Raw genomic sequence first — 22,533 nt, 5'->3', positions numbered from 1 at the left:
AGATTCAAACTTGAGACAGACTTCTCAATGAGAACGGAGATACTATCTTATATATGTTATGAACATCCCATAAATAATGGCCCTTCAAAAAAGAGATATGCAAATCCTGACATTACTATGGTCACAGTTTGTTCCATATACTGTATCACCTTTGTAGTATGATAAAAATGAACAAACAGCATATAAATTAGCCCTCCTTTTGTTACCAACAAAGCTGGTCCTCCAAAAGATGGGGTCTTTCCCTGTTGGGTGTCACAAAGCCGATACATGAAACCAAAAAAGAGTGACAAACAGTGCAGGTTTTATTCAATTGCCACAGAATTGAGAAGCAGGAGCATGGCTCACAAATCAACTTTTCAACTAATGAGGAGTGAGGGGGTTAAAATATAATTTCTCTAATAAAGGTGTTTCACATTAAAGCAAAGGGAGGAATATTCATGGATTTTTCAGAAATGGGCAGGGAACTTCCTAAAATCAGAGTGCTGCCTTCCTTTTTGTCCTTTCATGGCTTCTTCTAGTCATTGTCATGGCGATTGTCAACTGTCATGGAGCTGGTGGGAGTGTCATTTAGAACAGAAATAAGATTATAAAAAGGCTGAGGTCTTTTAAAAGTTATTTGGTCAGCTATCACGGTTGTAACCAGTCTCCTTTGGTCTGGTTACAAAGGGAACTTTTCAACACAGGCACTCTGTTTCTTAAAGATAAGCAGAGTTATTAGGGCAGGGTAAAAATTCAGTTATGTCACGCAGGAATTACATCAGGTAACACTTTTAAAGAAGAAATTTGCCAAAACATTAAATGAGTATGAGACACCCATTTTCTAAAAAATAAGACATTTGAAGTAAAGATTAGTTGAAAATAAAACAGTTCTACTAACTAAAGACAAGTAGTTCCCAGAGCAGATGCATTTATTTTTATATGCAAATATATCACACTTCAATGCATATACAATAGTTATAAGATCCGAAACCTAAGCCTATCAGAGAGAACTGCAATCCCTTGAATCATATGTGTTCATCCTTAAATGGAGAGCCTCAGTATTTCATACAATAAACATGCCAGAAAAGGATTCTGGGGAGAAAACCCATATCAGCTCAAAAGGAGAGGTTTTCTTACACTGTCTGGAGTTACTGAGGTCAAACAAGATGACTGCATCTGTTTTACAGGAAATATCAAATCCAAAGTACTAATCATAACAAGGACTAGGCTGGTTCTGATGTTTACTTTCCTACCTACAGCTACTCTGTAATGAAACAAATAATATTAACAGCCCCAGAGTGAACTAATTTTACACATGCCAAATATCACATCTTATTCATTATCTCAGATAAGCAATACAAAACGTAAACTAGTAATCTGAATTAAAGGCTCCAAGTCTTAAGTATCCAATTTTCCAAGACAATTAGAAAAAGAAAAAAATTCAAATACTCTTAAGCATTATTTTTCATACTTCTAAGACTATAAAATATTTGTATAAATAAAAATTATACTTAAACACATATACAATACAAACTAATGAACTGTATTAGAAATCCTCAAGCATTTTGAACTCTTAACACAAGTATACATACATTTCTGTAAGACTGAAAAATATCGTGAGCAAAAATAATTTGACTGTATCATATTAACTCGGTGTACAGTACTGGATTTAAAATAACAAGTGTAGTAAAAATGAAAACGGAGGTCACTTTGTGTAAGACAATGATCCCTCAAAGGACATTAAATACTTGCTTTTTATAAATATTTTTGGGTTTTGGCTTTGTAATAAATATGTAATAAATATCTGCAGTACACTGTTTATGTTGAGAGCTTATCTTTCTCCATTTGAAAGTCTTTCTCCAGAGTCATAGTGTCTCAGAGGTATCCCAGTGGGCGGGGAGTTGGGATTTTGCAGCAAATCCATTAACAAAGCAATCTTATCATCAATGTGCTCCTGGAGTTTATATATTCGCTGGTCAATGTAATCCATAAGTTTCTTTTCCATCAGTTCCATATTTTTAGAAAGAATCTTTTCCAAGTAGGAGCAAACAGGTTGCTCTTCCATTCTAAAAATACATTTTTAAAAACATGTAAATTTTCCCTAATATTACAACAAAATCAACCAAGCTTATAAAATGAGCAGCCAACATAAATTGCTGAGATTTATCTCCACAGCTGTGCTCTGTCTTCTTACAATGCATTTCTAGGTTCTCATACACAGCCACAATAGGCAACCACAGCCCTAAATGCCCAACACATTATTGTTTAATTCTTTTTTAGTATACAATTGAACAGACATATAAAAGTGAAAAGGAACCCCCAAAGAGCAAGTCTTTAGGAAGGGTCTTTTTGATTTTGAGCTCCAAATCAAAACTGATCTTGCCCAATTTTCTTCTAAAGTCAACATGTGTATTTTCTAATACTTCCCCAAGCAACCCTATAAAGTTTTTCTTCCTTCATACAAACAACCTTACTAAACTACTGGAAGGTTATTTCTTAACCTGATATAAAAACACTTGATAATTTAACTTGAATGGGCAAACTAACAAAATAAATAAAAAGAACATCAATTTCTAACATTCACCATGAACATTAGAACAGTAAGTCTCAGGGCAGGCACGGTGGCTCACGCCTGTAATCCCAGCACTTTGGGAGGCCAAAGTGAGTGGATCACTGGAGGTCAGGAGTTCGAGACCAGCCCGGCCAACATGGTGAAACTCTGTCCCTTACTAAAACTACAAAAATTAGCTGGGCATGGTGGTGGGCGCCTGTAGTCCCAGCTACCTGGGAGGATCGCTTGAACCCAGGAGACAGAGGCTACAGTGAGCCGAGATTGCGGCACTGCACTCCAGCCTGGATGATAAAACAAGACTCTGTCTCAAAGTAAGAACAGGAACTCTCAGAATGTGGTCCACAGAACCTTGGGGTCTCCATGATTCTTTTGGGAATTCACTGAGGTCACAAGTAGGTTTATACTAAGATATTATTTGACTTTTTCATCCTCATACTCATGAAAGAGGCTACAAAATCTATGTTACTGCTCTGATGACTAACAGAATCTGTAGTTGTGTATTCTTCTCTTTCCTAAAATTTCACAAAGTAGTAGAGATTTAGTGTATAAATATATGCTTTTTCAGAGATTAATCCACTCTGTTCTCAGTATTCCTACTGTGCTCTTACTAGTTATATTTGACTATACATGTATAATTCAATATATATAAGGCAGCCAAAAGCTATTATGTATAGATTCACGTACACTTAAAATAATACTATTCTCAATAAAATTTTAAAATCTGGCTTTTTTTCATAAAGACTGTTATTTATGTTAATACACAGTAGGTTTACTGTTATTTTTAAACAAATATTTTTATGTAGCCTACATAAGTTTATTGGAGTCCTCAATTATTTTTAAGAGTGTAAACAACAAAAGTCTGAGAACTACTACTCTAGAATACACCAAAGAGAGTTTTTAGGAAACTCTTTTATTTTGAAATAATTATGGATTCACAGAAAGTTGCAAAGATATTAGTTTCTCAGTGCCCTTTATCCAATCCTCCCAATGGTTACACCTTATCTACCTATAATCCAATATCAAAACCAGGAAATTGATATTAGTATGTGTGTGTATAGTTCTATGCCATTTTATCACATGTACACATATTTATTTAACCACCACCGCAATCAAGAGGCAGAACCATTCTTTAACTACAATGATCTCCTTCCTGCTACCCCTCTATTGTCATATCTACTTCCCTAAAGTCTTCTTTCCCTAATACCTGGTAACCATCAACATGTTGTTCATCTCCACAATTTTATTACTTTGAAAATGTTATATAAGTGAGATCATACAGTATGTGACCTTTTGAGATTCTCTTTTGTCACTCAGCAAAACACCTTTGAGAGATGTCCAAGTTGTTTTTTACTGCTCATCAGCATTGCATGATATGGATGTACCACAGTTTAACCATTCACCTATTGCTAAGACATTTTAGTTGGGACTTTTGGGATATTACAAAGAAAGCGTCTATTAACAACTGTGTACAAGTTTCTGTGTAGACCTGAGCTTTCATTTCTCTGGGATGTACAGGAGTATAACTGCTGGGTTGTATGGTAACTGTATGTTTAGTTTTTAAGATATTGTCAAAATAATTTTTAGAGTGACTGTACCATTTTATATTCCTACCAACAATGTATGAGAGATCCAGTTCCCACACATCTTTGTCAGCATTTGGTATTGTTACCATTTTTAAAATTTAGCCATCCAAATATGTAGTGATACCTTGTGGTTTTAATATGCATTTCCCTAATAGTCATGAAATCAGTGTTGATCAACTTTCCGTGTGCTTATTTGCTACTTGTATATCCCGTCTGTTGAAATGACTATTCTTTTGCCCATGGTTGAATTGGATTATTAGGTTTTATTTTTATTTTCTTTTAACATAGAGTTTTGAGAGTTCTTTATGTACTTCAGATACAGGTCATTTGCTGGATTTGTACTTTGCAAAGAATTTCTCCCAGTTTGTATTTTAATTCCCTTAACAGGGTCTTTCACAGACAAAAGTTTTACATTTTGATGGGGCCCAATGTATCAGTTTTTTATTTTATGGATCATGCTTTTGATGTCATATCTGATAACTCATTTACTAGTCCTAGGTCCCTAGAGTTTCTCCCATAGAAAAGCTTTATAGTTTTATATTTTACATTTTAGTCTATAATTTTGTGTTAATTTTTGCATAAAGTATAAGGTTTAAGCCACAATTCATTTTTTGCCTATGGATATCCAACTGCTCCAGCACATGTTAAAAACACAATTCTACCTCTATCAAACTATTTTTGCATTGTCAAACATCAGTTGGTGTACTTGTGTAGAGTTATTTCTGTGCTATCCATCTATAAGTCTATCCCTCTGACAATAACAGTCTTGAATACTGTGGCTATATGTCTTGAAATCAAGTAGTGATTTCTCTTATACTTTTTCAAAAATTTTTAGTTCCTTTATCTTTCCATTTAAAAAAATTCCCCATTTCTAAATTTTAGAATCATCTCATTCATATTTGTAAAAAATCATGCTTGATTTTTCATAGGAATTGCATTAAATTTATATATCAACTAGGAGAGAATTGACGCTTTTACTATGTTGTTATCTTCAAATCCATTAATATGGTATGTCTCTCCATTTTTTAGGGCTTTTCTTTCCTTCGTCAGTATTTTATACTTTTCAGTTCACATATCCTGTATATATTTTGTTAGGTTTATAAATTTTTTCATATACTGTATAAGTACTTTTTATAGATTTACATGTTTACATATATTTACATGTATTTTTGTGTATTTTAATTTTGGGGGGCATTCTAGTTTGGTGTCAGGCTAATACTGACTTCACAGAATGAGCTGGAATGTCTTCCCTCCTCTTCTAGTTTTTGAAAGCATGTAAAATTGATGTTCTTTAAATGTTCAGTGGAAACGTCCAGTATAACCATCCGGGCCTGGATATTTCTTTTTCATGAGCTTTCCAATCATTAATTAAATATTTTTAGTGGTTATAGGACTATTACTTATTTCATGTTGGCTGAGTTTGGTTGGTAGTTTGTAGTTTTGGGGAAATTAATCCATTTCTCCTAAGTTGTCAAATTTATGAGCATAAATTTGTTTGTAACATTCCCTTCCTTGTTATCTTTTAATGGCCTTAGGATCAGTAGTGACATCTCATTATATTCCGGATACTGATGATTGCATCTTCTCTCTTTTTATCTGTTGATAGTCTTGTTAGAAGTTTATCAATTTTATTGAAATTTTCAAAGAACTGGCTTTTGGCTTCACTGACTTTGTTTGCTTGTTTTCAGTTAAATTGATTTCTGTTCTTTATTATTTCCTTCTTTCTGCTTGCTTTTAGTTCAGTTTGCTTGGCTTTAAAATTGTAAATTCAATTTCTTTAATGGTCATAGGACTATTCAGATTATTTTATTTTGGTTGAATTGTAGTTTTATGCTACTGATTTGAGAACAATCCTCTTTTCTAAGGTAATCATTTAGTGCTATAAGTATCCTTATCAACACTTTTTTAACTGCATCCCACAAATTTTGATGTGTTGTATTTTCATTCATTTCTGTGTAATATGTTTAATTTCTGTCAAGACTTTTTCTTGAACCATAAATTTAAGAATACTGTGTAATTCCCCAAAATCTGGAAATTTTGTTGTCTTTTATTGATTTCTAGTAAGATTCATTTATGGTCAGAAAACATACATTGTATTATTTCAATCCTCGTGAATTTGGTCACATTTGCTTTGTGACCCAAGATATAATCTATCTTTGCAAATCTTCCATAGATGCTTGAAAAAAGTGTATATTCTCCTATTGTTGGTAGAGTTCTCTACAAATGTCAACTCAATCCTGCTGGTTGTTGGTGGTGTTTAGTTACAAAATAATCCAACTACCTCATTTTCAAATAAAATCTCTTACGCTAAAGAATATTAAACAGTGTGGCAACATGTTTAAGCCAAAACCACACCTAGAGTCTTGAATTCTAGTCTAGAACACCATTTTGACACACTATATATTAAGCAATTAGGAACATACTAAATACTTAGCTACCTCTTAATCAAATATGTACTGCCAAAATAAGGGATTAAGAGACTGGGGATAATAGCCTGTAAACTACAAATTATTATTATCGTAATACAGTTTTTTAATAATTCAGGAATTTGCCTAGATCAAACATAATCTTCAAGGAAAATGTCACAATGACATGCTTAACATACCCAGGCACAAAATAGTACAAATATATAAAAACAACATAAAGATTATGATTCCCACAGCTCCTTTCCATTCATGCAAATCACTTTCTATTCCAACTGTGAACTAATACTTGTGACCCTTCCACAAAATGCCTGAGAAGTGTGCAAAACCTCCAGTTATAGGGACTTCTTTCAAAGTAATCCATTAGTTATCCCCTTTAAGTGTATTAATGGTAAAATGTAAAACTTGCTAAAATTTTCTCTGGAAATGCATTTTAGGAGTACTCATTGAGACAAATCTGTTTCCTTTTATCTGATTTTTCCACCTACCAAATCAAAACTTCGTATGTCTTAAAATAATACTTACCCAACACCAAGAATGCGTTCACCATGCTTGGTGATGTTTTCCTGACACTCGGTCTTATTTCCCACACGGAGATGATTAACTTGACTACATAAATTCTGGAGAAAAGGCAGCAATTCAGAGTTAGGTATATTTGAGTTGTCACTTGCTTTCTTTGGTGAGAAAGAGGACGTTGCATTTTTAAGAGTATTTTCAAGAAGGGAATGGTTTTGAGGCACAATTTTACACTCATCAAGCTTGGTAGAATTCTCTCCACCAGGTAGTTGTGTACTTTTATCAATGTAAGTTTGTAAGTTTTCAGTCACATTCCCAGATGTCAATCCAGTTCTAAAAGGAAAAGGTGTGGAGGATGACTTGTCTAAGGCTCCTAAGGTAGATGAGGATTGTAGTCCAATCATATGCTTGTATCCAGAATTGCCCAACACCAACTGAAGCTGCTCTCCAATGGGAATACAATTCTAAACAAAGTAAACAAGTAAATGTTAATATTAATAATACTGACAGCTAACTTTTGGAGTAATTACTATGAGTTGGGCACTGTGTATTGTTTCATTTGATCCTCAAAACATCCTTATAAAGTAGGCCACTAATACTATCCCAATATTAAGCTGAGGAGACCAAGGCTAAAGGTACGTAGCCAAGGTAACCAGCCAGTAAGTGGCAGAATTGGGACATATATGCAGGCCACTTAACTCCACAGTCATGACTTTCAATTATTTCATTGTAGTTTTTCCCAAAATAAAATATTAAATAAATACTAGCATGAATAGTAAAACTGCACTGACACTAACGTTTCCACTACAAATGTCTCTTTATGATAATAAAATGTACTACTCTCAACTGAGTCACAAGAACCGATAAGTTTCTTAAAATTCAATTATATCATTCCCAACTGTCAAAATATGGTAAGTCACTGACTTTTATCCAGTAGAATCTTTTGCAATGAATTTTTCCTGGAAACTACACAGATAGTTACGCTATTTAAAGTTAGATGCTCTATGGATACATCTGTGACATTTTCAATGACTGAAATTAGCTACTTCTGGCTGGGTTTGCTTTAAGAATTCCCAGGATAATGAGAGTTGTTTTGCAGCCTCAATTCAACTGCTTATGCAGTATTATTTCCTGAGAAGATTCTGGCTTACCTTGAAGGGATGATTACAATATCTCCCTTTTGTGCTCTTTAATTTTTCCATTAGATAAAAGAAAATACCTCTAGCCTAAGTGTTAAGGCATATGGCTCTACTCTAAATTCAAAACATAAAAGTCTACTATAGATTCTTATCAGGGGGTATCATCCCACACTTATTGCTGTTCAACAGCTGGTGGAACAGACTGAAAAAGCAATATGTAAATTAGCTGAAGAAACTCAGTTCATATACTTACAGATATTCTAAAAAGTTATTACTAAGCCAGAACAACATTCATTTATTCAACAGATATTTACCAGGAATCTACTCTGTGCTAGGTGTTGTTTCAAGCACTGGAAATAAAGCAGTGAACAAAATAAATTAAAATCCCTGACCTCACAGAGCCTGTATGACAGGGGAGCAAGGAGACACAAACTACAAAAGAAAAGAAGGAAAAAGGGGAAATAGAAGAAAGAAAGTAAGAGAAAGAGAAAAGAAGTGAAGAAGGAAGAAAGAAGAGAAAAAAATAAAGAAAAGAAAAGAAAGAAAAAATGTATCATGAAATGGAGATGGTGATAAATACTTTAGGGAAAAATAAAGCGGAAAGGAGAAAAATAAGGGCCAGGGAAGCTGGGGGAAGATTTGTAATGTCATGTCCCCATCTAACTTTTTACCAAACTGCACTTTGGAAAAGTGCTCTTTATAGAGAAATGTTAACCTATTTTAAGTTTATCTTGCTTTATAAAATGCAAGTTTTGAATAAACCTGAATATTTAAATATTCCTGAAATAAGATGAATTAAGTAAAATTATAAAATGTTAACATTGGACAACTCCCCATAAGCTCAAAGGAAATTATTCAGTTATAACAGGAAAGTCCATTTATTTCTCTATGACATTTCAAAACAAAATGTACAGTGGACAACTACATTAAAAGTAATAATATTTACACTACAGTCAATATCAAAATTACGGGTGAACATTAAGGAGGCAGAACATTTACACAGAAAAATCTACATGTAAAGGTATTTGCTATGTAAATTTTTCCTGACATATAATATTCTGTTTATAAAAATTCACTGATTATGAAAATCAGTCATTGGTTAAGAATGTAAAATAGGACAGTAGTGATGAAAAACAGTACGGAGGCTCCTCAAAAAATTAAAAATAGAACTACTATATGATCTAACAATCTCACTTTTGGGCATATATCCAAAAGAACTGAAATTGGGATCTCAAAAAGATTATCTGCACTCCCATGTTCACTGCAGCTGTACTCACAACCGCCAAGATACAGAAACAACCTACATGTTCACTGACTGATGTATTGATAAAGAAAATGAAATATCATTGAATGAATATCATACAATGAAATACCATTCAGCCTTTGAGAAGAAGGATATTTCGTCATGTGACAATATGATCAATCTGGAAGACATGCTAAGTGAAATAAGCCAGGCACAGAAGAATATCAATAATGGATGATTCCACTAACGTGATGTATCTAAAATAATTAAATTCAGAAACAGAGAGTAGAATGGTGGTTGCTAGGAGATGGGGGAAGGAGAAACGAGGAACTGCTATTCAATGAGTATAAAGTTACAGCTTTACAAGATGAATCTGTTTTACAGACCTTCTGTACAACAGGGTCTATAATTAACAACACCATATTGTACATTTAAAGATTTGTTAAGAGGGTAATCTCATGTTAAGTATTCTTACCACAATTTTAAAAAGGTCATATTTTCTGAGATGAGAGCTCTTTAGATGATCTTTTCTCTTTGGATTAAATATCAAGAAATTCAAATATGTCTACATGCCACCATAGGAAATGAAGAATTCTCAGGTGGCCGTTTTGGTTAAAATTCATGGTGAAGAAAAATTACTTATAAATAAAACTATAAAAATTTAAAGACATGGCCAAAATAAAAATATATCTAGTTTCATTTTTTCCTAAAGTCAAGATTTTAAAATAGAGAAATCAGACAGTAAACTAATATTCTCTAATTGTTTCCAAAATTTGTTCACAAACAATTGCTTCCTTTTTAAAATCTTCCATTAAAAGAGTTATTATCAAACTACAATGTACATAAAACTCACTTAGACATGACTGTTTAAAACACTGATTCCTGGACCCCACCCTCTGGGAATGAGTAGTGAGGGCCAGGAATCTGCATTTTGAAGACCTTCCAAAGGATTCTGACACAGGTGTTCAATGATGGACTGTACTTGAAAAAATACACTGCCCTAAATAAATTCTTAATAAAGCTCAAATCTCACAAGCTTGTCAAAGTCTTTATTTATCTTCAATATTCCTTTACAAAAGTATCTTCTAATTTCCTCTTTATCTCTAAACTTGAAAAAAAAAAACCCGTGTGCACTTAGTAACTCCACATCCCAAATACCCAGTTACTACCTAAATACCTTACTACCTAATCCCTCACAACTTGGTTTATGTCTCGTCACTATTCATACTTACTCCCTGAGGATCTCCAAGAAACAGTTGATCAATTCAATAGGTGTGTGTGCATATACACACATACATACATGTACATATACACGTATATACACACATACACACACACACACACATATATATGTATGTATGTGTCACAATACAAAGTTTTGGTCAACAATGGACCCACATATGACAGTGGTCCCATAAGATTATAATGGAGCTACAAAATTCCAATCGCCAAGTGGCATCACAGTAACACATTACTCACATGTTTGTGGCAATGCTGGTGTAAACCAACCTATTGCACTGCCAGTCATATAAAAGCATAGCATGCTTTGGGAGGCTGAGACGGGCGGATCACGAGGTCAGGAGATCAAGACCATCCTGGCTAACACGGTGAAACCCCATCTGTACTAAAAAAAAAAAATACAAAAAAACTAGCCAGGCGAGGTGGTGGGCGCCTGTAGTTCCAGCTACTCAGGAGGCTGAGGCAGGAGAATGGCATAAACCCGGGAGGCGGAACTTACAGTGAGCCGAGACTGTGCCACTGCAGTCCAGCCTGGGCAACAGAGTGAGACTCCGTCTCAAAAAAAAAAAAAAAAGCATAGCATGTACAATTATGTACACCATATACTACACAGTAATAATAATAATAATCAATGACTATGTTGCTGGTTTATGTATTTATGATACTATATTTTTAGTCTTAAAGTATATTCCTTCTGCTTATATATTCTAAAAGTTAACTGTAAAACCACCTGAGGCAGGTCCTCTGGGAGGTCTTCCAGAAGAAGACATTGTTGTTATACAATATGACAGCTCCATGGGTATTACTGTCCCTGAAGATCTTCCAGTGGGGCAAGATATGGAGGTGAAAGAGAGTGATACTTATGATCCTGACCCTCTGCAGGCCTAGGCTAATGTGAATGTTTGTGTCTTTGTTTTAAGCAAAAAAGTTTAAAAATTAAAAAAAAAAAAAAAATACAAAAAAAGCTTAATAGAAAAAGGATATAAAGAAACCAAATATATTTTTACAGCTATATAACAAGTTTGTGTTTTAAGCTAAGTGCTACTACAAAAGAGTCAAAAACTTTTTTAAAATTTAAGTGTACAAAGTTAAAAAGTTACAATAGGCTGGGCATGGTGGCTCACGCCTGTAATCCCACCCAGCACTTTGGGAGGCTGAGGCGGGTGGATCACCTGAGAACCTGGAGTTCAAGACCAGCCTGGCCAACATGGCAAAACACCATCTCTACTAAAAATAAAAAATTAGTCCGGTGTGGCGGCATGTGCCTGCAATCCAGCTACTAGGGAGGCTGAGGCAGGAGAATTGCTTGAACCCAGGAGGCAGAGGTTGCTGTGAACCAAGATCATGCCACTGCATTCCAGCCTGGGCGACAGAAGAAGACTGTCTCAAAAAAAAAAAAAAAAAAAAAAAAATTACAATAAGCTAAGGTTAATTTATTATTGAAAAAAAAAATGCTTTAAAAAATTTAGCATAGCCTAAATGTACAGTGTTTATAAAGTCTACAGCAGTGTACAGTAATGTTCTAGGCCTTCATATTCAGTTACTGACTTACCTAGAGTAACTTCTAGTCCTGCAAGATCAGTTCATGGTAAGTGCCCTACAGAGGCGTGCCATGTTTCATCTTGCATACTATATTTTTACTGTACCTTTTCTATGTTTAGATACACAAATCCTTACCATTATAACTGCCTAGAGTATTCTGTAAAGTAACATGCTATACAGGTTTGTAACCTAGGTAGATAGTAGGCTATATGATCTAGGATTCTGCAAGTACATACTATGATGGTTTCACAACCGTGAAATCCCCTAATCACCTATGTTCTCAGAACATATCCCCACTGTGAATTGACGCATGACTGTGTATATGTACTTGGAGCCATAAACAAGACAGATAAGTCTTGTTTGCATGAAGTTTATCTTTTAGTGAGATAAACATGCAACCAATACAAAAACAACAACAAAGTGGTCAAAAGAGCACTGATGAAACTGATATGGATTTGGAGGTACATGCTACTTTACACTGGTTGGCTAAGAAAGTTGTCATTAAGGATGTAACATTAAAATGAGATCTGAATAAGAAAAATGCAGATACAGAAGTATCACAGAGAGGGGGTTCTGGACACAGAGAACAGTTATGAGTGCAAAGGTCTGGAGGTGGGAATATATTTAGATATTTATGGAATATAAACATCAGAATGTCTGAAGCAAGCTGCCCAAGGAAACATGGCAGGAGATGAAGTTGAGAAGGCAAGCAGGGCCTACATTTTAGAGATCAAGGTAAGGAATCAGGATTAATTCTAAGTACAAAGGGAGGTAAGCAGTCAGGGGGCTTTGCACAGGAGAAGGGTGAGATCCAATTACCCTTTGAGGTCATTCTCGGTACACTGTGGAGAATGGATTGTAGCAGGGCAGGAGGGCCAGTTAGGAATCTCCCGAGGTGTCCAGGTGAGAACATGGTGTGGGAGGAAGAAAAGTACACATTTCCAACTTTTTTGAAATTCTTCTTTCTGTGGTTTCCATAATCTTCAGCTCTCCTGGTTCTCTTAACTCAGCCCATATTACAATACTGTGACATTAATATTTGTGAACCACACAAAATCTACAAGAAGTTCTTGCATTATTTAAAATTTTCACATCAATTCTGTGATCCTTACAGTGTTATCATTTAGATTTTGTATATGAGGAATTCATATTGAAAAAAATATGAATCAACTTGCCATAGGATGCAGAACTAAGAAGAGGCAGGGCAAGAGCTTGAAGTCACTTTGCCTAACATCAAATCCTTTCTCTTGCTACTCTATCACACTGCTGCCTTCTACATTTCTGGTTACCTTTCTCCTCTCCCTGTATCTTTACAAATGCAGCTACTCTCCAAGGGTCTTTCTTCCTTGCTTCAGTCCCTCCCTTCACCACAGTACCTGTTAGCTACTGTGGGAACACCCCTAAACTTCTCTTCCAGCCACTGAAGGTTCATTCCATTTCTCCTAATCCTCTGTTTCCAGATGTTTGCAACATACTTCCAGGGAATGTCTTATTCACAGCTAAAACTCAATGTTCCCAAAATTAAATTCCTTTTTCCTCCAAGCCTCCTCCTCCTTTGGGCTGCATTTATATTACTAGCATCACCATCTTCAGAGCCTCAATTTCATGTTTAACTTGTTTTTTCTATCATAATACCAATATTAAGTTAGCTGTCAAGTCCCAATGGCTCCATCATTTTAGCATCTCACAATCCAGCATTATGTTACTATGTTCAATCTTAGACCTCATTCACTCTTATCTGGATGAGGGGAATAACGTGCAGCTTGTCTTCTCCTTATAGTCTCACCTTCTTCAGATTCACCTTACACATGACAGTGGCTTAACATTTCTTGAAACATAAGTCAAAAACATCTACACATTTAAAGTAGGATCCAAAGCTCTTTATGATCTAGCTGAAATCTACTTTAAACTTCCCCTATTACTGTTTTGCTTCAGAGAAATGAACTACTATTCATTTTTCAGCTATATCAAATTCTTCTAGCATTGAAGATTTTATTCACCTTTTTTGTCTGAAATGGCCTTCTTTCTAATTTACTTGCCTAATCCCACCCTTCATTTTAAAGGGCTAGATAAAATACTACTTCCTTTAGTGAGCCTTTCCTTAGTGTTTTCATCATTCCCCACTTACATGCTCCAGAATGTAAAAATTCTTAAAGACTACAGACTAACTGATCATCTTTGCACACTCAAAATTGCTCAAACCAGTGCCTTGTTCACTGCAAGAAAAAAAACTTGCTGAATGAATGAATTCATAAAAAGTATGAAAATGTGTAGTCAAAACACTTTGTAGAAGGGCAAATCTATAAAGTTAACTTCTATAAAACTAAAAGATAACAGTTAAATCAGTATAAAAGGAAAATTTTAAGTCACTACATTTCTTTACAAAAAGCAATCATTTTGAAATTGTCAATGGCATCTGGAAAGAAATCCATTTCTACTTACCCGCTGCTGAAATCTAACCATATCCATCAACTGCTGAGCTCCAGGAGATAACTTTGACCCCATGGATTCCATTATGGTTTGGACCTTGTCAAGGTCTATCCTTGATCCTAGAGCAGGAAAGCTTGTTGAAGAATTTGCCAAAACTGATCTCATGTGTACCACAACTTTACTGATGAACACACGCTGCCTTTCGCCAAAGGAGAGCAACTATTAGAAAACAAAAGTTCCAGAAAATAATGATATTAAAAACAATCATCATTTAAGGTCACTTCTTGGTATCACCTAAACAAGAGTGAAGCATTCAAGAATCTAAAACCTAACTTCAAGTATATTTTAAACTTTTCTCTAGAACAGCAATAGTTAGGAAAAATTCCAATTTATCATGAGGCTCAGATGAACTATTTAAATAAAAGAGTCCTTTCAAAAATTAAGACTTCATGTACAATAACAAATGAGGTGGTTAAATAAATGTTTACCTATTTAAAGAACTAAAAATAAACTACAATAGTCCCTCTTTACCTGTGGAGAATGTGTTCTAAGACCTCCAGTGGCTCCCTGAAACTGCATATAGTACCAACCTCTATATTTTTTCCTATACATACATACCTATGATAAAGTTTAATTTATAAATTAGGTATAGTAAGCGTTTAATAATAAAACAGAATAATTTTGACAATATAATAAAAGTTATGTATATGTTACTGCCCATTAGCCACTTATAGCCAAATGTATCATCAGAAGGTCAATAGTAGCCTAGTGCTGTATTACAATGCCTATGTCATTCACCTCACTTCATCTCATTACCCTTCCTGTAATGATGTGATATGATAAAATGCCTACGTAATGAGATGGAGTGAGGTGAATGATATAGGCATTGTAATACAGCACTAGGCTACTACTGACCTTCTGATGATACATTTGGCTGTAAGTGGCTAATGGGCAGTAACATATACAGTAGGGATACACTAGACAAAAGGATGATTCATGTTCCAGACACGACTGAGCAGGATGGCAGGATATGCCATCATACTACTCTGAATGAAGCACAATTTAAAACTTATGAATTGTTTATTTCTGAAATTTTCCATTTAATATGTTTGGACCTCGGCTGACTGTGGGTAATGGAAACCAGGGAAAGTAAAACCGCAGATGAAGGGGAACTACTATATACCTACCAATCTGAGACCTTAACATACCACAACTTGCTACTTAACAAAAAATAAGGCTGGCCAGATGCCCATGCAAAATGTTTACTGAAATAATAAGTAAAATTCAATCCTTTCAAATTCAGAACTATAAAAGAATATCAGAATGATGTAACATAGCTTGCTGGATTACACATAGAAATGACGACTTCAAGGGTGATTTTCTAACTTGTTAAAGGACACTCAATTAGTAAAGGACCAGCTTGAAACCTAGCTCTTCTGGCTTCTATCCCTGTAGTTTATCCAACATTTTATTCTGTCCATATTTCTGAAACAAGAGACATTTCATTTGTGGTACAGACAACAGAGTAGCAAAATTGAAAGGGAACAGGCTTTAGAATCAGACAAACCTGAGTTTAAATTATGACTCTGGTACTTACAACCTGTGTGACCCTGTGCAAATGCTAAATCTGAGTCAGGATTAAAATGAGAGAAGACAGTAGCAATGATTTCACATAGTTGTTATGAGGATTATATGTTAAAACGTCCAGTAGCGACCACTAAGTGCTCAAAAACTTGTAAGTGCTCAAAAACCTTGTGTCAGAACAAGCTTTCCTATCAATCCTAGAGTTTCCCTGAAATAACCCTTTGCATTCCCATGTACTTTCATAGAACAGTTAAAAAAAAAAAATAATCACCTTCAGAGACACACACAGGTTCATATATCAAACAAGGACATAGGTCAATACAGACTCATGATCCAAGAACTCTTGAGTGTTGAACCAAAGACGTGACTGTCTTCAACATTTTAAGGAAACACCCTATTAACCTCCTACCTCTCAACTTCTCTGTAGTTCCCCTTTCTCTTCTTAACCCCATGGCCTTTTTTAGCATTAAATATAATACTTATTATACTCATTGGTCTCCTTATTGTCTGTCTCGCCCACTAGAACACAAGCAACATAAGGGCAGACATTTCAGTTTATTTACTTATTGCTAATTCCTAAATGACTGGTATAGTACCTGACATTAAGAGGCACTCAAATCTTTGTTGAATGAATATATCACTTTATTCAAATGGTTTTAGCAGTTATTTAATATATACTATCCAAAACAACATCTTGGGATAATCAGTTCCGTGAGTTTGCTATCTGCCTGTGAAAATCACTTATTTTTTCTTATTGTAAAAATAAGTTTCAATCTTCTATAAGTAATGATAGTAAGTACAGAATTTTAGAGATTAAAAAAATCCAAGAATTTTCTTCAACTAATTTTACCCCTGAGATAGGTCCAAAATTTACCCAAGACTAATCCACTAGTCAGCGACAGAACTGAATTAACACTCAGGGCTGAGGACTTCCAACTCATTACCTTATCCCTAGACTCTGAAGACACAACTAACATTTACCTTAACAATATTTTTCATGCTGAAGACAACAGTCCAATCCTTTAAACTTATTGGTTCTCTTGCTTGAAACTTCTCTAATTTCATTCTTTTATAAATGGTGCCAAAACTGCTTATGGGTTTTTGCCACCACTATACAGAGTTTTTAAAAATGTTTTTTGCTCAATTTCCTAACACTTCAAAATACACAGCACTACTACATTAACAATACATTATCCAAAGTTAATAAATGGTCAAATTCTATTTTTATTATTTTTTTAGTGAGATGGGGTTTCACTCTGTTGCCCAGGTTGGTCTTGAACTCCTGGGCTTGAGCAATCCTCCCACCTCAGCCTCCTGAGTAACTGGGATTATAAAAATGTGCCACTGCACGTGGCTCATCGTTAAATTTTAAGAGAAAAAGTCTACTCCCTGGTCACCGGGTGAAAAATTTAAAAAAAAAAAAATTTTTTTTAATACAATGTTAAAAAGGGCTGATAATTTTTTAGAAAAGCAATTTCTTTTTATATGTTTACTAAGTATTTCTGAGCCTCATCTCTACTAAAAATTAAAAAACACCAGGCATCGTGGTGCATGCCTGTAGTCCCAGCTACTCAGGAGGCTGAGGTGGGAAGTTAGCTTGAGCCGGGAGATGAGGTTGCAGTGAGCCATGATTGTCCCGCTGCACTCCAGCCTGGGCAACAGAGCAAGATACTGTCTTGAAAAGAAAAAAAAAAAAAAAAAACAAGCAAGTAAGTTGGACTAATTGTATTAGTAATCCAAAAGGAAACAAGCATACAGAGAGTACAAAAACAACTTAGTTGTCAAATTAGTTAACAACTGACAACTTACCTTTATTTTACAAGCATGTGTGGAGGACTCCAATTTTAGATATTTTTTGTACAAAATAACCTTTTCATGTTCACTAAAAATAAAAAAGAATTAATTTTTTTACTTACATATGTTGTCACTTTTAATATTTAGACTTACAAATAAATGTTTCCAGAACAATATTTAAATCCTAAGATTCAGTTTTCCTGGTGAGGCATGAAGAGTTGGGATCCATTACTGAAGCACACTGCCTATGACTACATCTACCACTTACTAGGCTCAATGAGAAAATTACATTATACAACGTAGGTACAACCATGTAGCCAGACTGTATTTTAAAGCTCAATAAACACAGCAATTGTTTCCAACATGCAGGATACAACACAGTCATATTTTGGGTTACATTAAAGACACACTGGGGGAAAATCTTCATACGAAAAAAAATCACAAGTTGCGTTACAGGTTAATAAATAGGTTTATGTAGCACAGTCTTAGATCCCTCCACCATTTCTAATGGGCTTCCAAGAAGAAAATGTGTTCAAAGTTCCAGACTGACTACCAAGTTAACTTTTGGAAGACAGACTGCTGTGAGTTTAAGAAAGAGACACACCTCTCAAAATTTCATTCTAATAAAACTCTTCCACTAACTAGCTATGACCTCCTACCAATTCACCTCCACTGTTAGTTCTAAACTTCAACATTTAAAAAATAACCAGGCTGATCTACACTGTCTTTAAGATCTCTAAAGTTCTAAACTTCTATGCCTACTGGCACATTTTTACCTTCTCTCCCATAACATATGGCATCAATGTCAGAGAATCAATAATTATTGCAAAAAGTGAGAAAACTCAAAACACTAATTCAGAAGAACACTTTCCCGTGTACAAGCCACACACCTGTCATCCAGGACAGTACAAACATTCTTGCCCCTACTGGTTCCACAGTACTCCTCTCCTAAGTACACTTCCATATTTCTTGCTGAACTTAAAATGCCAATAGAAGCGATTTCTTCACCTCCATCGGGGCCACACCTCAGGTAAAGGAAGCAGGGGTTTTCATCTTGGTTGTTCAGGTTTCTCTTCAAAATCACCAGATCCTGGCTGAGAGGAAAATTGGTGAAAATATCACACAGTATACTTCTCTGAACATGACTCATAACCCACTTGTTAGATCATGAGGTTGCTTTCTTCTTCTTTTTTTTTTGAGACGGAGTCTCTCTCTGTCGCTCAGGGTGGAGTACAGTGGCGCGATCTCTGCTCACGGCAAGCTCCGTCTCCCGGGTTCACGCCATTCTCCTGCCTCAGCCTCCCAAGTAGCTGGGACTGCAGCTACCCGCCACCACGCCCGGCTAATTTTTTGTATTTTTAGTAGAGACGGAGTTTCACCGTGTTAGCCAAGATGGTCTCGATCTCCTGACCTCGTGATCCGCCCGCCTCGGCCTCCCAAAGTGCTGGGATTACAGGCGTGAGCCACCGCGCCCGGCAGGGCCTTCTTTCTTCTAACTCACTTCCACTTGCCCTTGAGGTCCAAGCACCTTCCCAAGCATCCAACAAGCACTCAGCACAGAATTCATGCGGAAATGGAGGTGTCACACATCAGGGCTTTCCCCTCTCATTTTTCCCTTAATCATCAACATTGTACTCAATCCCCTGCCATTGACTCTCGGATAATTACATAAATTACTGGACACCTACTGTGTGCACAGGAGTAGGAGCAGCGCACAATAAAAGACAAAAGTGTATTTTTTTCGAAATTAAGTCGACGACGGTCGTCTATAGCTAGACTTTTTACACAGCCTGTTTTGCTGGAGAGGAGGTGGCTTGTTTGAGGGTAGGTGGGCGGAATGACTTTGACAGCAGCCCTGAGGAGCTGTCACGCCTGTCCGGGACGTTTATGAAATTCCGACTCCGGGTCACCTTCCCCCGCTCATGCCCCGGGAGCCTCGGCCCCTTCCCGGCCGGACCTACCCCGGACCACCTCGCAGCTCCCCTCCCCCACTAGAGACCCGGCACCAACTGCTCTCCCGGATCCCGGGCTCAGATCCTCTCGCCTCCCCTCACAGCTCCCAGAGGAGCGCGGCAGTTGCCGCGCGTAGCGACCCCGTCCCCGTCGGCTCGGCGCACCCTGGAGCAGGCGGCGCCAGCAGCTCCTCCCAGTCGAAGTCACCGGGGCCGAGACCGGCCCGGGTGAGAAGGAGGTTGTGGGTCAGGGCCCCGCCTGCAACATCCCAAGAAGAGGCCAGCGTGGGGCGGCGGGTGAGACCCCGGTCCTCGGTCCGTGTCTCCATTCTGCCGCCTTCAGTCAGGCCAGCCCAGCCCCGGAACCTCTCTTCCAGTGCTTGAATTTCCGCCGGTACGGCGTGAAAGTGGGCGGCAAAGCGACTTCCGGCTCACTCCGCTTCAAGTACCGGCCACTTCTGGTTTTGGTAGGGAGGGCAGGCACCAGAGCCACGCATGCGCATGTGCCTGCTGGACTCAGGCGCGGCGCTCAAAGTGGGCGGGGAAGCGGTCGAGGTCGAGAGCGGAGCCTGTGGACTGGCAGACCCTCGCTCGCTCGCTGGAGACTATGCGCAGGCGCGGTGCACTGCGCACCGGCACTAGGGTGTTTTTGCCGTTGGCTGTGGAGAAACAGCAGGCGGTGTGGACTGCCGTTGCTTAGCTGGTGTGGAATGTCTGTGGTCAGGTAGGTGTGGTCTCGTCGCTCTACGCGGCGTGCAAGACCAACTGCTGACCTCGTTCTTTCCCGAGGGGACGCCAGGGCCTTTTCTGCCTCCGCTCCGTCGGGTCTGCAGCGTTTGTGGCAGCGAGCGCGGTGGACGCGCTGCCAATTCGGGTTATTTTTACTCCGAACTCTCCTAGCCTCCCTCACACATATTCTCGCGTTAGAGTGGGGGTTGAAGCGGATGATGGGGTTTTGGGGTTGAAGGGCGTCTGTGATGGGCATTGAGCCACGCTGGCCTTCGCCGGGTGCCCATCTCAGCTGACACCCCCTGACCCCATGTGTGACCTGCTCCTCAGGCCGCGGGAACCCGGGCAGCCAGGACTGGATGCTCTAGGTGACAGAAATCTGAAATGCAAGAAAGACCCAGGGACCGAAGGCAGGTGCTGCACCATGAGATCGCTACTCATGGCACTGGAAACAGCGAGTGGAAAGGGGGTCTCAGGACTCTGTTGAAGTAGAATGTGAACTCAGTCTTGAAGGAGCTTAAGGCTATGGATACAGAATAGTGGGAGCAGATGGAACTTTCTAGATGCCCCACAGGATGGGACTGTATATAGTGTGCCCCCTCATCCTCTTCCTGTAGAGGCTTGTGCAGATTATTTTTCTGTCTTTTGAAAAAAGGAAACTCTGAAATTCCACTCGTCTATAATCTAGAGTTCCAAAGTTGTATTTAAGGTGGTATCCTCTCTAGGAAATAACGTTTTTGCTCACCCATAATCTAATTTTGTTTCAGAGCTGTCTATTCTGGGTTCATGACTCAGTGCACATTAATCTTTTTGCTTATGTTTTCATTTGAGTTTATGTACTAGGTTGTGTGCCCTCTAGCTAAAAATGAGAATAGAGTAACCTTTGCATTCTGTTTACCTGTGTCAAAGCAAGAAAAATGATGACCAACTGTATTTTTCTATAAGTAATCACCAGAATGTATGTATGGTAGGTGAATTCACCAAGATTGGAAGAGAGAAATGTCACCAAAGGTCTATCATAGCAGAATTGCAAAGTCCTCGTTTGCAAAGGTTTTTTAATATTTCAGACTCATTCTAAGTTGTCTTTGTCATTATTTTTGTCCTGTACGTCCTGCTTCTTGTAGTCATAAGTTAACGTTGATCCTAAAAATGTGGACAATCCGAAGGAAAATAGGCTCTTCAGAAACTAATCTGCAATTTCATGAGCAATATCAATATTGTAAACTGGATTTTGACTTCCTTAAATAAAGCTGAATGGCCAGGAATCAGAAAACGAAAGATTCCTATGGTCTGTCCTTTCCTTTATTTCCATAGAGCCAATAAACCACCAGTCTTCATTTTCTTAAAGAAAGATTTTCCTATATCGCTTTTTCTGTTTCCAAGCACTAGCTTCATCTGAACAGTTCCAGGAGTTTCTGTCAGTAGCTGTCATTTTCATTCCTTCCATTTCATTCTTTGCACTGCCCTTTTCTCCTTCTGGTGATTGATATTCCTGACTGAATCAACACCTTCACTCCTTAGCACAGCAGGCAGAGAGTCCTTTGTACTATGAACCCTGCCTACCTTCCAGTTTCCTCTACCTAGAATGCCGTTTTTTTCAATAGTAGGAAAAATCCTATTTATCATGCAAAACCAAGCTTACTTCATCCTGCTATAGAATTAAACAAATTCCTCTGTGCTGCACTTACCACTCTTTTAGGTAGTATAATTCTCCTTTGGTGTCAGACTTTGCCAGTTTATGTATCTGTGTTCCCTACTATCTGCATGCTTGCTGAGAGTAGGCATTATGTTGAGTACAGGTTTGTTGT

The 22,533-nt window shown here is 37.3% G+C and overlaps 1 protein-coding gene across 1 annotated transcript; it reads right to left on the bottom strand.

Annotated features, from left to right (window-relative positions):
- Positions 1-284: 284 nt before the first annotated feature.
- C11H10orf88 (chromosome 11 C10orf88 homolog) lies at positions 285-20,549 on the bottom strand. Its single transcript, XM_003904358.4, has 6 exons — positions 20,162-20,549; positions 18,935-19,138; positions 18,060-18,132; positions 14,679-14,885; positions 7,083-7,537; positions 285-2,045 (listed from the first exon to the last, which is right to left on the bottom strand). The coding sequence occupies exons 1-6, from the start codon at positions 20,323-20,325 to the stop codon at positions 1,811-1,813; spliced, it is 1,338 nt and encodes a 445-aa protein (XP_003904407.2). The 5' UTR covers positions 20,326-20,549; the 3' UTR covers positions 285-1,810.
- Positions 20,550-22,533: the final 1,984 nt, after the last annotated feature.

The sequence above is a fragment of the Papio anubis genome, chromosome 11, assembly GCF_008728515.1.
Source record: "Papio anubis isolate 15944 chromosome 11, Panubis1.0, whole genome shotgun sequence".
NCBI classification, from domain to species: domain Eukaryota; kingdom Metazoa; phylum Chordata; class Mammalia; order Primates; family Cercopithecidae; genus Papio; species Papio anubis.
Note: the sequence above shows the minus strand (reverse complement) of the source record. Positions and strands in the feature narration are given on the sequence as shown.

What these genes read in the sequence shown, in the direction of transcription:
- C11H10orf88 (XM_003904358.4), bottom strand. Translation starts at nt 20,325, where the DNA reads ATGGAGACACGGACCGAGGACCGGGGTCTCACCCGCCGCCCCACGCTG. An exon ending in CTGGCGCCGCCTGCTCCAGG is followed by an intron (nt 19,139 to 20,161) that starts GTGCGCCGAGCC and finishes TTTTCCTCTCAG; the next exon opens with CCAGGATCTGGTGATTTTGA. An exon ending in TGGTTAGATTTCAGCAGCGG is followed by an intron (nt 7,538 to 14,678) that starts GTAAGTAGAAAT and finishes TACTTTGTTTAG; the next exon opens with AATTGTATTCCCATTGGAGA.